A 13,310-nucleotide genomic window follows, 5' to 3' on the forward strand; every position below is an offset into this window, starting at 1 on the left:
AAATTTTAAAAAATACATATTTTATGAATTAAAATATTAATATCGTGTTTTGATTAAATGACCAAAATACCCTTAGACACTTTTCAACAAATGATAAAACGATCCCTCCATGAGGAAGCTCTTGCCATTGTTAGGCCTCGTGAGCTTTTTCAAATGCTTACGGTGGTAATTCGGGCGATCAATTGTTGTAGAATCAATGCTTAAACTATTGCGTACGTTTTGATACCCTTTGATCTTCTTGAAACATATTTTTAAGGAAGAACCAAAAATCCGGCCAAGCTCTATAAACTTGTGATTCTTCGATCATCAATCCGATACGATCTATGATGTTCCATGCTTTCATTTTTTATTACAAACTGAATAGGATACTATCATGATCATTTTGTGAAAAAATTCATCCATTTTGATATCCGTTTGAGCATATTCCAATTTTAAAAAGTCCTCGTACGGAGGCCATAAAAGTATGGCATATTTGAGCTCAAATTCATATCATCCGACCTCCGATCGTATACAAAAATTATATCAAATTGTAGGTCTTCAAAGCACGGTCGCAACGAACCAATACTTGTGACAATCCGACATCGGAATCTTTAGCTATGGCCTTTCAAAAAATTGGATATTTATTATTTATAAAATCTGAATTTTCATGTTTTGAGCACATATTCTCTCTAAAAATTCTTTCATTTCAAGCCACACATGGTATGTGCTATATGTCAAAACAAGCATATCGTCGAGATCTAGCTCGTGTTCGAATTTGAGCTTAATTAGACTAAAAAAGAACAAGTTATGAGTATTTGAAAACCATCCCAATATGAGAAAACACAAATTTTATTTACTGATTCATCGAGGTTGCACCGCAATAGTGTAAAACCCACAAGTTCATGGTAAGTTAGGCGCAAAATGGTCCCGAAGGATCCGATTGAGCCAAAATTTGGTATTTGGGCGTTTTTCGATATTTCGGATCTAATGGTTGTGGTTTGCTATAGTTTTGAGACCCATAAAATAGTGTTATAGTTATAGGGACAATTTTTAGCATGAAATGAATTGGATTTGAAAATCAAGTTTCGTCCTAATCATATCAAAACTTGTCAGAACGTGACTAAAATTTACGAGTGTCCTTAGGGTATCTAAAACTATCATCTCATGAAAATTGAGGTCATTCTGACATTTCTTCAAATGTCGTCTAATATTAGGCTTATTGCTACAGTGTTCCCATTGTCTAGCGGCGTCTTGGGCATCGACAAGACTAGGTTACTACCGGCTCTCTCTTTATTCTCCTCGGGGAGACAATTACGTCAAAAAAGACGTATAACACGGTTAAATTTTAAATTCAAATCTATATGAAGATTGATTTTTAAGGATGGATGCATTGTAACTTGCACCTCCTCATATGCAACCTAAATCCTAGTCTTTCTGCAGACAAATGATTTCCATATCAATCTTCCAATGGTTGTTCTTTTTTTATTATTATTCAATGAATTTTTTGCTAGTTCAATGGAGGAGTACCATGTCCTATGATAAAAATGGAACTCAAAACAAATATTGTGCCCTGTACCCTGACCACTTAACCTTGGGCCTATTTCTAAATCAATCTCTTTATGGTTGCTCTCAACATAAAAAATTAGTAATTATATAATGAACAAAAAATTTAGTAATTATTGAATGAATCAAATTTATTTAGTCCATATAAATTTATATTTTACATATTTTATTCGGGGAAGGTCGGGGCGACTCAGATCCGACACATAGGATCCATGCCGGACCTCGACCCATGTCGGGTCTAGGTCATTTGGACCCAGTGTCAGGTCCAAAAACACTAACCCAAACCCAGTTTGGATCGACCTGCCCCTATCGCCACCCCTTAAAATACGCCACTAGATAACAATTAGTGGGTGAACAAAGCAAGCACAACACAAGAGCCTAGATGGTGGCTCTACAGCTAGGTCTCGATATTATCTAATTTCTAGCAACATTTGCACCACCATTTGGACCTGTGGTTCAGTTCCTGGTTAGCTACACGAGGACCAATATGGCCATCATTGGTTGGGTATTTGAAGTTAAATAGTTGAGGTTTTTGGGCTCTTCTTTGCATGTCTCACAATTATTTCCATGGGGTAGTCTTGGTACATCCAAAGTAGCATTTACTCTATGTTTTTCCCTTAGTGCATGGTAATTTAAGTGCTCATTTCTCAATCTACAAGACTACTAACACTAGTTGGGTGCTCATTTCTCTATCTACAATACTACAAGCACAGGTAGAGTTGTAGAGGGAGGGAAAATCTTCTCACTGGCCACTGGGCTAATGCTCTATAAAACATACACCCTAAAAAGATGATCATCGGGACATTTGTTTAGGATGAAGTTTCTATAAAGCCTAGGCTTTATTAAAACAAAATAAAACCTCATCTCAAATCCCCGTCCGGAAGGCAATTTCTATAATAGAAATCTCTATGACAGCTCTGAAATTAATTTTCAACACCGACAATAAATTTTGGAACTCAAAAAATAGATGGTCTAGATAATTTATTACATTATATGCCATTTTTAGAGCTTGAAATGCTAATTTTTCTTTACAACCATAATGTTCAAGCCAAGATGATTGATGTAAAAGTTTTTATGAGGTGAAGCTTTACTTATTTTAATAGTGCTGCTGCCCTATCATACCATTTTACTTTTGTACAACATATGGAGAGGTCAATAAAAATAGAAAAATTATCAAAATACACCTAACTAATAACAATTTAACACTTTACCCTTTTACAACTATTCCAAGTCTTATGTATTTTGATGATATTTTGCAATTAGATTATAATAGGTACAATGTTTAATAACTAATCTCTTAGATGCATTTTAATAAGTTTTTCATTAAAAAAATGAAATATCTTAAGATGTGGTTTTCGAAGGAGAGAGAAAACCAGGTTGATGTTAATCGTCTATTTTGATGTGCCCAAAATTACTTTTGTTTCTCTTATGTTGCTTATTTAGTTTGCTTTGAGATCATCGCTAAAATACATAGGATATGAAACGATGTGAATGTTTCGATAAAAAGCCATTGGGTAGGTTTGCTCAATTTCGATAAGGCAATGGTAAAGTGCACAAATCTATACCCTTATATTTTCCCAACTACCATTTAATTTTGAGAATGCTTACTATACATTTCCACCCACATATATTTTATTTTCTTCATCTCCCAGCCGTCGGATCTGAATGGATGGCTAGATAATCTCAGCCATAATGTCATAAGTGAGTCACTGGCCATTTGGTCCATAGATTTAACGTCTCATAGTATTTAAATTTTATTTTATTTCTTTAAAACATATGAATACGGTTTCGGTGCTTGACAACATCTTAGCAAACTTAATAAAATATTAAAATTTTTAAAATAAATAAAATGATCAAAATACTCCTAAAACTAAAGCAATCTAGTCATTTTATTTTACCTGGAACTTTTTTTTTTTTGTCTTCCTTTGGTGCAAGCTTAAGAGAGGATTGGGCTCCTCAAGTTTGGTGCCAATATCATTTCTAGAAAATAAATTGAAAATAAAGCAATATTTATGCATGATATTTTGATTACGGCCATCTCAGCCACCCATTTAGATCAGACAGCTAGAAGATAAAAGATGTAGGTAAACTATATATGAATGGGGATGTATAGTACGTTGTCCATTTAATTTTAAGGTAAGGTTTGTATAAGGTGCCTTCTTTAAACTCTACAAATAAGATGCATTTCTAACTTTAGAAATGTAATTTTGGTGTTGGAAATATTATGATGGCTGTGAAATCTATTTTTCTTCATAATAGTGAAATTTAATATTCTAAAAATGGCACAAATCTATCAAATTTCGAAAACCTTGAAACTAGACGGTACAAATAACTTGTTGCAAAATGCACTATTTTTAGGACTTGTAATTATTTTTTCTTTATGCTTATACATCTAGAAGTCAAGATGATTAATTGTACGGTTATCCATGTTGGATCACTTTTCTTCTAGAGGATTTCTAAAAAGGTGCGGTTTGTATAAAGCCGAGGCTCTAAACAATAAAAGTAAAGTGCACCTTTAAATAGTGTTAAGAAATGTGGTTTCAATATTGAAAATCCTTGTGATAGCCTTAAAATCTATTTCCATCTTAAATTATAAAATTTAAACCTTAAAAAATAATGTAGATCCCACAAATCTATGAAAACTTGAAAATTGACAATAAAAAAGTGCATTACAAGATATATTATTTCCAAAACTTGAAATTTATTTTTTTCTCGTGTCCATGCATCTTGATTGAAAATTGACAATAAAAAAATACATTACAAGATATATTATTTCTAAAACTTGAAATTTATTTTTTTCTCGTGTCCATGCATCTTGATGTCAAGATGATCAATTTGAGGATATTTGCGTATTTAAACAATTTCTTCTAGTGATATTTTTTTATGTGGGCTCTAATTTGATCGTTAGAGCCTTGACTCTATATAAACTTTTTTCTTTTTAAAGTACACCCTACTCCAATAGTACAAAGTTGTAAGATTATACAATTTATTTCCTTTGTTTTATGGGCGCAGTTTGTATAGGGATGAGGCTCTAAACAATCAAAGTAAAGCCCACCTTTAAATAATGTCAAGAAATGTGGTTTCAATACTGTAAATCTTTCTGATAGCCTTAAACTTTGTTTTCATTTCTAATTATAAAATTTAAACCTTCAAAAATAGCGTAGAACGATAAAATCTATGAAAATTTGAAAATCTTGAATATTGACGGTAAAAAAATACACTACAAGATACACTATTTCCAAAACTTGAAATCCATTTTTTTATCACGTACATGCATCTTGAGGTCGAGATAATCAATTCGAGGAACTTTTAGCATAAAAAAAAAGTCTTCAAGTGACATTTTTGAGGTGTGTCTTACTTTAATTGTTTAAAGCCTGATACTCATATAAACTTTTTCTTAATTTTATTGGAAAAAAGTTTATTTAAGGTTGATGCCTAAATAATGAAATCAAGGGGCACCTCAAAAGTTTACTAGAAGAGGTCATTTTAATGTCAAACAACCCTCAAATCGATCATCTTGATCAACCTCGATATGTATAGACATGGAAAAAATGGATTTCAAGTTTGAAAAATAGTGCATATTGTAATGCATTTATCTGGGCCGTCAATTTTCAATAATTTCAAATGTTTAACATTTGCTAGATCTATAATATTTTTAAAATTTTAAAATTTGTAATTAGAGATAAAAATAAAATTTTAGACCATCACAAAGATTTTTACGACTAAAAAATAATCCTTTAACCATATTTAAAAGTATGTCTTACTTTGATTGTTTAGGACCTCGGCCTTTTACAAACCTGTGGAGTTTCCTATCGTCTCCAAGAACACAACGTGGGGCATTTTAGTCATTTATATAGTGCCGTCATTTCCCGCCAATATTTACGCGGGAGTTTTCCCTTTGTCGAGCCCCACCCACCTCCTAGGGTTTTTGAAACACTCTGTATACCCATTCGTCACAGTGCTGAAAAGCAATTTAGGGCTTCATCTCTCTCTCTCTCTCTCCCCAAATTAGGGCTTTTCATTTCTCACTCTCTTGCAAACGAGGGGTTTTCCTTACCAGGTAACCATCTCTCATGAGAAAGTTTTAATTATCTTTTTAATTGATATTTTTGCTAAAATTATTTGGGTTCCTTTTAATACTCTATTAGCTCCATTTTCATGGAAATGCATTTTCTTTTCCCCTTTGCTTTTCTGGGTTATCTTCCTGCCTATGTGATTTTTTTTTGCATCATTTGTGGTTTTTGTCAGTGTTAAAATTGCAGGTATTTTTGGCTATGGAACGTGATTTTTTTTAAGTTTTGTAGATACTTGGTTACATAGCTTTAGTGTGGTTTCTATTTCGGGTCTAAAAGGGTTTGCTGATAAGAAAAAAAAAAAAAAGGCTTAAGATCTGCTTGTTGTGGGTTTTTGTTGCTTGCTGGATCAAAGTTGGTTAATCTTATTTAATCTTCACTTTAAAAGGGTCCAAATCTGATTGATTTATTTGATTTGTCAATTTAGTGCATGTATTTTTTGTTTTGTTTTACCATGGGTTTAGATCTGTTATATCATGGACGTTTAGCAATTCAGTCTGTGGATTCTATTCATGGTTTTGCTGGGGGCTTTGATCTGGTAAATTGTGGAGGTTGGGCTATGCCCTGTATTAACTGTGTGTGTGTGTGTGTGTGTGTGTGTGTGTGTGTGTGTGTGTGTGTGTGTGTGTGTGTGTGTGTGTGTGTTGGATGATGGGCCATTTGAGGCAGTGATTCTCACCACTAGGTTTAGGATTTTGAGCACAATTTGTAAAATCCTTGCATCTATCTTACTATATCTCGTTTTTCTTTGTTTGATCTTGATCCATTTATTTTTGCTTTCTCATCTACATAGGAATCAGAGATACACATAGTATAGTGCCTGTTTTATTGTTTGAACCATGTGTTACTTAACATCCGATTGACCTGCCAGTTAGTGTCAATTGGTTTAAATTGCTAGATTAGCTCAAGTTTAGTGGTTTGGTATCTGTTCAAAACAGCTTTTAATAGCAAGCAAGTTTGCAAACAAAATTTATTTATTGATTTATAAACTGGAGATTGACCCAAAAGAACAGTGATTTCAGGGGGCTAAAACGGTCAGCCCTTGCGCTCACAATTTTAACAAGTCTATTTGTCACTAAAAGTTTATATCTTTTACTACAGCAATTTGTGTATGAAGATCATTTATTCAGTTCATGTAATTTTTGTATGAATCGTGTACACAACATACTATGTTAAAACTTATTCAGCTCATTATTACTTCTTTATTTTGTTGTTTACTCTACGTAACGTCTGCTCTTGAGCTGACATTAGCTGAATAGCATTCAGGTAGCCTAAGAACAGGGTTTTTTTGCTTTTTTTTTTGTTCTTAATTTGAGGCTTAGGTGTTTGAAATGAATGGAAAAAAAGAGAGAAGCATGAAGGTACATGTTAAACAGGAAATCCGTGTGATTCATGAGAAATGAAATGTGAGTTTTTTTTTAAATTTGTAGGGTATGATGTGGCAGCAGAAAAAATCAAAAAGCGGTGTAACCAGCACTGGCAGTTCTGCTGAGCTGGCTCACTATAATCCCGTGCATTTTATTCAAACCATTACAAGGGGAGAGGTGGTTAAAGTTATCAACACCGGTCCTTATGGAAAACCGCCGTTTAAGTTCAGGGAAGTTGCTGCAATTTATCGCAATGGAGATTCTAGTATCAAAAGAGATTGCTTAAACTTCCCACCGAGTAGAAATTTAAGGGAAACCAATGTCTCTCAATCACGTAGTTGTGATGGGATCACACATGGCTATGATACCAGTGAGTTAAAGCATTCTCCTCTTAATGTTGATCATAAAATAGATAATATACATCATGCATGTGATGATTATTACAGTGATGATGATATTTCTAATGGGTTGACGTTGAGAGAACTACAAAAAATGTGCAAAGCTAAGCTGAGGAAAATTGGGCCCCCTTCATGTTCTAAAAGTTCTCTGCGTTCAGATCAGAACAATGACAACATTGATGTTATGAATGTCAGTACTAATTTTCAGGATTATTCTCATCTTGAAGACCCCCCTAAGAAGAGGAACTGTGCTTTTATTGAGTCACATGAAGATGATTCAGATTTAGAAACTCTTGGCAGTTGGACAGCAAAGGTGTCCAAGAAGTTTAAGGCGAAAATGAGCTCGGCACCAACTGATTCAAATTACTCCATGAAAGTGCAAATTAAAAGAGAATGCCCCTCACCCAACAAAGATGAAATGATGAATGGTATAAATGACAGCTGTATTTCTTATTCAGATTATCCCATGAAAGCACAAATAAAAAAAGAATTCCCATCATTTGACGAAAATGAAGTGATAAGGGTTAGAGATGACAATTTTACTTCTGATTGTTCTGTCTCTTTGGGTTTTTCTGATCAACCACCGGAAGTTGCTATGGGAACAAATATAGTAGATTCATTGGGTGGAGAGCCCAGCATGGGCACAAACATTGCTATTGATTGTTTGACTTCAAAACTTCCCAGTGAAGCTGGAGAAGTTCCTGAACTTGCTCCCCAAATCACCAGTGGAGCTAGTTCATTCCACTATTTTGAGCGTATCAATTCTGAAGAAGAAAGTCAATCCGAAGTGCTTCAAAGTTTAGGTGATTATGCAGTGAGAACTAACATAGGAGATTCATTGGGTGGAGAGCGTGGTATGGGCACAAACATTTCTATTGATTGTTTGGTTTCAAAAATTCCCGGTGAAGCTGGGGAGGCTCCTGAACTTGCTCCCCAAATCGCCAGTGGAGCTAGTTCATTACACTGTTTTGAGCGTATCAATTTTGAAGAAGAGAGTCAATCCGAAGTGCTTCAAAGTTTAGGTGATTATACAGTGAGAACTAACATAGGAGATTCATTGGGTGGAGAGCCTGGTATGGGCACAAACATTTCTATTGATTGTTTGGTTTCAAAAATTCCTTGTGAAGTTGGGGAGGCTCCTGAACTTGCTCCCCAAATTGCCAGTGGAGCTAGTTCATTCGACTGTTCTGAGTGTATCAATTTTGAAGAAGAAATTCAATCCGAAGCGCTTCAAAGTTCAGGTGATTGTGTCATGATTCTAGAGAGAGAAGCTTCTCCCTCTATTGACCGGAGTACAGCTGTGGCAGTGAGTTCGCTTAACTGCAGTCTCTCCCAAGAAGAGCATCCATGTGAAGTTCTTCAGAGGTCAGGTGATTGTGCAATTATTCTAGAGCAAGAAGATTCTCTCGCTTTGGATGCGGATACAACCAAGACAGCTGGTTCTGAAAGTTGCGGTCTCTCCCAAGAAGAGTATGAATGTGAAATGCTTTACAGTTCAGGTGATTGTGCACGGATTTTAGAGAGAGGGTCTTCTCTCCAAATGAATGGGGTTACTGAAACTGATTCTTCTGAAAGTTTCAACCTTCCCCAAAAAGAGCATCAAAGTGAAGTGCTTCAAAGGACAGTGGATTGTGCAGTTTTTCTCGAGAGAGAGGCTTCTGTCTCTATTGTTCAGGGTTTAACTGAGACAAGTGGTTCTGAAAGATGCTATCTTCCTCAAGAAGAGCACAAATGTCATATTCTTCAAAGTTCAGGTGTTTGTGCAGGGATCCTAGAGAGAGAAGATTCTCTCTCTATGGACCAGAGTACAACTAAAAGTATTTATTCTGAAGGCTGCAACCTTCCACAAGAAGAGCATCAATTTGAAATGCTTAAAAGTTCAGGTGATTGTGCAGTGATTCTCGAGAGAGAAGCTTCTCATCAGTATGAAATGCTTCAAAGTTCAGGTGATTGTGCAATGATTCTCGAGAGAGAAGCTTCAGGCGATTGTGCAGGGATCCTAGAGAGAGAAGATTCTCTCTCTATGGACCAGAATACAGCTAAAAGTATTTATTCTGAAGGTTGCAACCTTCCACAAGAAGTGCATCAATTTGAAATGCTTCAAAGTTCAGGTGATTGTGCAGTGATTCTCGAGAGAAAAGCTTCTCACTCTGTGGATCGTGGTACAGCTGAGACAGTGGATCTTGACCATCAATCTGTGGATTACCAACCAAGCTGTTGTCAGGAGGGTAGTTTTCATTCGTCCACTGATGTTGGTTACACATTCGAGGAGTTTTGTAGAAGTATAGATGCACTTGGGGTTGAGTCTTTTGGTCTTAAACCTTGTGATTCAAAGTTGTGGAGAAGCAGCAAGGAATTGTTTGAGAAATACTTGAATGAGAAGCTAAATCTCCCACCAACAAAGCTTTTTTCAGGAAGAAAGGTATCTCTCTCTCTCTCTCACACACACACACACACACACACAGACACACACACACACACATAGAGGCACACACAAAAACACACATGAAAATGATTTGGTCCCTTTATGATATACTTGTGACTGTCTAATGAGATATTACAGCAAAGAGAAATAAATTAATTTCTTTCCAAAATCTCATGATGCTTAGTTATTTTCTCATATTTTCGGCATAAAATTGCCTAGACCTTGTAACCATTCTTGTATTTTTCTCATCATTGGTGCATGCTCCATGCTCTGCAATTTTGGGTTGTTTTTATTTCCTTTTAACACACACGCTGCGGGGTGGAGAGAGAGAGAGAGAGAGAGAGAGAGAGAGAGAGAGAGAGAGAGATAATGTTTCCACATTTTTTCATGTTTACTGAATTGATCTGGAATTTGACAAATTTCAGTAAGCCTTTGGTATGGGTTGCCAATTCATCATTATGTGAGGTCTATTCCACCAATTTAGGTTGGCTAATCACCAGAATGTTATAATTCGGTCTTTATATGCAGGCAATTTCTCCTACATCTCAAGAAAAACTTTGTCAGGCTGTAGTCGCCAAAGATGATCCAAGTAAGGATATTTCCTTCATTTCTTTTTCCTCTTGTTTATTTTCACATAGTCCACCTCTCTCTCTTTCTCTCCTCTCTCTTCCCCCCCCACCCACCCCCCCCACCCCCCCCCCCCCCCCCTCTCACACACACCGCAAAACAGAAAAAGAAAAAAAAGAAAGGAATTTGTGATATATTTTCACTGTAAACAACTTCAGATCGCCGGAAGAGAATATATTTTAGGAAGGCAAACGATGATAAGACTGCACCAACTGAAGCTGGTATGGAAAATTTTGAGTCATCATCTGATTCCATCAACAAGCTCTCTAAAAGTGCTTCATCATCTAGCCCTAGCAAGTGTTCTTCTCCCCATAAAGAAGACAATAGTCCCACTAGCTCAGAGTTTCACAAGATCAATTCGGGTCCTTCAACTCTCAAAGGGATTCTTAAGTCTTCTTCACCCTCTTCAGTGGCTTCCTATGCTTGCTCACTCTGTGATTCTGTTGGCCTAGAAGCCAAGAAAGCCATTGCTTTTTCGCAAAGGCAAATGCATGATATTGAGTCTCTGACCATGAAGCTTGTGAAGGAATTGAAATCCATGAGAAATATTGTGGAGAGTTTGCTTCCTGAAGAATGGCCTGATTTATCTTCAAAGCATATCTACAATGGGGTACGATCTAATTTTCCTGGGTATTTTCAGTTCTCTCTCTCTCTCTCTCTCTCTCTCTCTCTCTCTCTCTCTCTCTCTTCTCTCTTCATAACATGCACATCGACGCCGTTGCCATCATTATTCTTACATTAAGAGGTTGAAAGTATTTAGCATGATTTAGGGGTGGTTGCTCTGGCATTTTGTGGAATGAAACGGAAGGTTCAAAGGGTAGAATATCAAATATCGCTCTCAAATAAGATCTGAACTGATTAATAACATTGTGCTCTAAAAATAATCCAAATTTGCGACTGGAATTTATACAACAACTTATGGAAACTGGTGCTTAAAGACTATGCAGTAGTCTCCATGTTGCTTCGTTCTATCTTTGGCATCTTACCAAGGTTTTCATGGAAACATTGTATTTGTCCTTTTTCTTCACAGATGAAAAATGCTACCTTCAATGCAAGTGAGACAGAGGAAACTGCAAGAAAATGGCTTTCTATGATGTCCAAGGATTGCAATCGCTTCTGTAAAATCATGGTTTGTTTTCCCAATTTAATGGATCCCAAGGCTTTGTCTGTTGTTAAATGCTAAATTATATGCAATACCCCATAGATGTATGTTACTGTAGAGATTGTATAAAGTGAAAATTTTACCTTTTGCACACAGAACTCACAAACACACCAAGCTGCCAGATGTGTAATTGGACGTCTGGGTGGGGTGTTATTTCTCGCCATAGAGTAAGAAAAGTTTTCTCAAACTTTGAGCGCAATCAAAGATACACTCCCAACTGCCTGATTTCATATCTCATGGCTAGGGGTGATTGACCTTTTTGTATCAATGATTGACAGTCGTATTGTACACATTTGTATTGCTTTTATGGTACTCCAAAGCAGTGTTTGAAATCTCAGCTGAGTCGAATTGGACTTGGCGGAGTTACTTGGCCTTGGAACCTGCCTAGGTGAGTTTCATTTATAGAACTGTGTATTTAGAAAACCCATAAACGATTCTATATTTTGCCACTAAATCAGTAATAAATTATGTATAAATAGGTTTCTATGTATTGGTTATTTTTTAATATGATTTATGAATTTCTCTTGTTCCCTTGGTTTTGGATTTTTCTGGATTGTTCCAGGCTATAAATCAAATTTGTCCAAATTTCATCTTGTATATACTTTTTTCCATCATTTTAAAATATTTAATGCTATTTATGAATTCTTTTGCCTTTTACTTTCTTTTTTTGACAAAATTTTTGTGTTTTACTTCATAATTTTTTAGTTTTTTTTAGGCTCATACATGACTCGGGAGAGTCTGAGTCACTCGGTTCCGGCAGATGCTGAGTTCTGAGCCTGAGATGAGTTTTTAGTCATTGTTCCAAAGTGGCAAAACTGTCCATTGTCCACAGTGGATGGTGGTGATTAGCTCTTTGAAACATTCATCAATGTTCCACCGATTTCAACCATTTGTTGTCAGAGATAGATGGGGGATGGCCCTTTGTTTTACCAGATACCTTATTGGTATATGTTGTATTCTCTCTGGAGTCTGAACCATGTGGGAATTGCTCACTTTTTGTGTTCTTTGATTGGCTCTTGGGTTGTTCAGAGGTCTAGAGAGAGAAAGGGTGCACCAATCAATGGGTATCATAAGGTGCAGAAGAGGATCACATTTGCTGATGAAGCTGGGGGAAAGCTGTGCCATGTGAGAGTCTTTGAGGATTATCCATTTGATGATTTATGAGGATTATTATCCTGATTCTTTGACCGAGTATTGGATTGCAGCTGCTAAAACTTCTTGCCCCCAATGTATACTTAATTTTTCTCTCACTACTTTTTCCTTCTCTCTGTAATTTGTTGTGCTAAACTGCTAATCTGATGTAAAGGTACTGATTATTGGTGGAATTCAGCACATTGTAAGCCTGATGGACAGTTAAAGGGTGCTCTCTCTCTCTCTCTCTCTCTCTCTCTCTCTTGAGTGAGTGAGGTTGGGAACTTATTTATGTGCAATGTGTGCGCTCTTGCATGATCAAGGACTCTGGTCCATGTAACAGATACAATGTCATGCTTTGAAGATGTCATTGTGAGAAATTCTAATAATTATATAGGTACGTTGCAAGATGATAAATCTTTACATTTCTGAAATCAAGCTGAAAGATGTATATTGCATGATTTTCACTGCATAAAAGCAACAACGTGAAATGGCCAAATTTAGGTGTTAAATATTTTATGCTCCCGCAGGAGCATTTCTTCCATTCATTACCTTGGGTAAATTGCATTTGGGAAGTACTTTTAG

At 36.0% G+C, this 13,310-nt stretch overlaps 1 protein-coding gene across 2 annotated transcripts; it reads left to right on the forward strand.

Annotated features, from left to right (window-relative positions):
• The first annotated feature begins 5,419 nt into the window (after nt 1-5,419).
• Nucleotides 5,420-12,952, forward strand: LOC110007588 (uncharacterized). 2 transcript variants are annotated; one of them, XR_016060243.1, is made up of 7 exons: nt 5,420-5,602; nt 7,046-9,802; nt 10,334-10,394; nt 10,591-11,042; nt 11,463-11,561; nt 11,691-11,982; nt 12,624-12,952. XR_016060243.1 is itself a non-coding variant. In XM_088873161.1 (6 exons), the coding sequence occupies exons 2-6, from the start codon at nt 7,049-7,051 to the stop codon at nt 12,756-12,758; spliced, it is 3,501 nt and encodes a 1,166-aa protein (XP_088729287.1). In that variant the 5' UTR covers nt 5,420-5,602; nt 7,046-7,048; the 3' UTR covers nt 12,759-12,952. The 2 variants fall into 2 exon arrangements, 1 of the variants encoding a protein (XP_088729287.1); XM_088873161.1 differs by lacking the exon at nt 11,691-11,982.
• The last annotated feature ends 358 nt before the right edge of the window (nt 12,953-13,310 follow it).

This window comes from Amborella trichopoda, chromosome 8 (assembly GCF_054954075.1).
Source record: "Amborella trichopoda isolate Santa Cruz 75 chromosome 8, AtrichopodaSantaCruz75HAP2 v2.0, whole genome shotgun sequence".
NCBI lineage: Eukaryota > Viridiplantae > Streptophyta > Magnoliopsida > Amborellales > Amborellaceae > Amborella > Amborella trichopoda.

What these genes read in the sequence shown, in the direction of transcription:
- LOC110007588 (XM_088873161.1), top strand. Translation starts at nt 7,049, where the DNA reads ATGATGTGGCAGCAGAAAAAATCAAAAAGCGGTGTAACCAGCACTGGC. An exon ending in AGTCGCCAAAGATGATCCAA is followed by an intron (nt 10,395 to 10,590) that starts GTAAGGATATTT and finishes AAACAACTTCAG; the next exon opens with ATCGCCGGAAGAGAATATAT. An exon ending in CAAAGCATATCTACAATGGG is followed by an intron (nt 11,043 to 11,462) that starts GTACGATCTAAT and finishes TTTTCTTCACAG; the next exon opens with ATGAAAAATGCTACCTTCAA.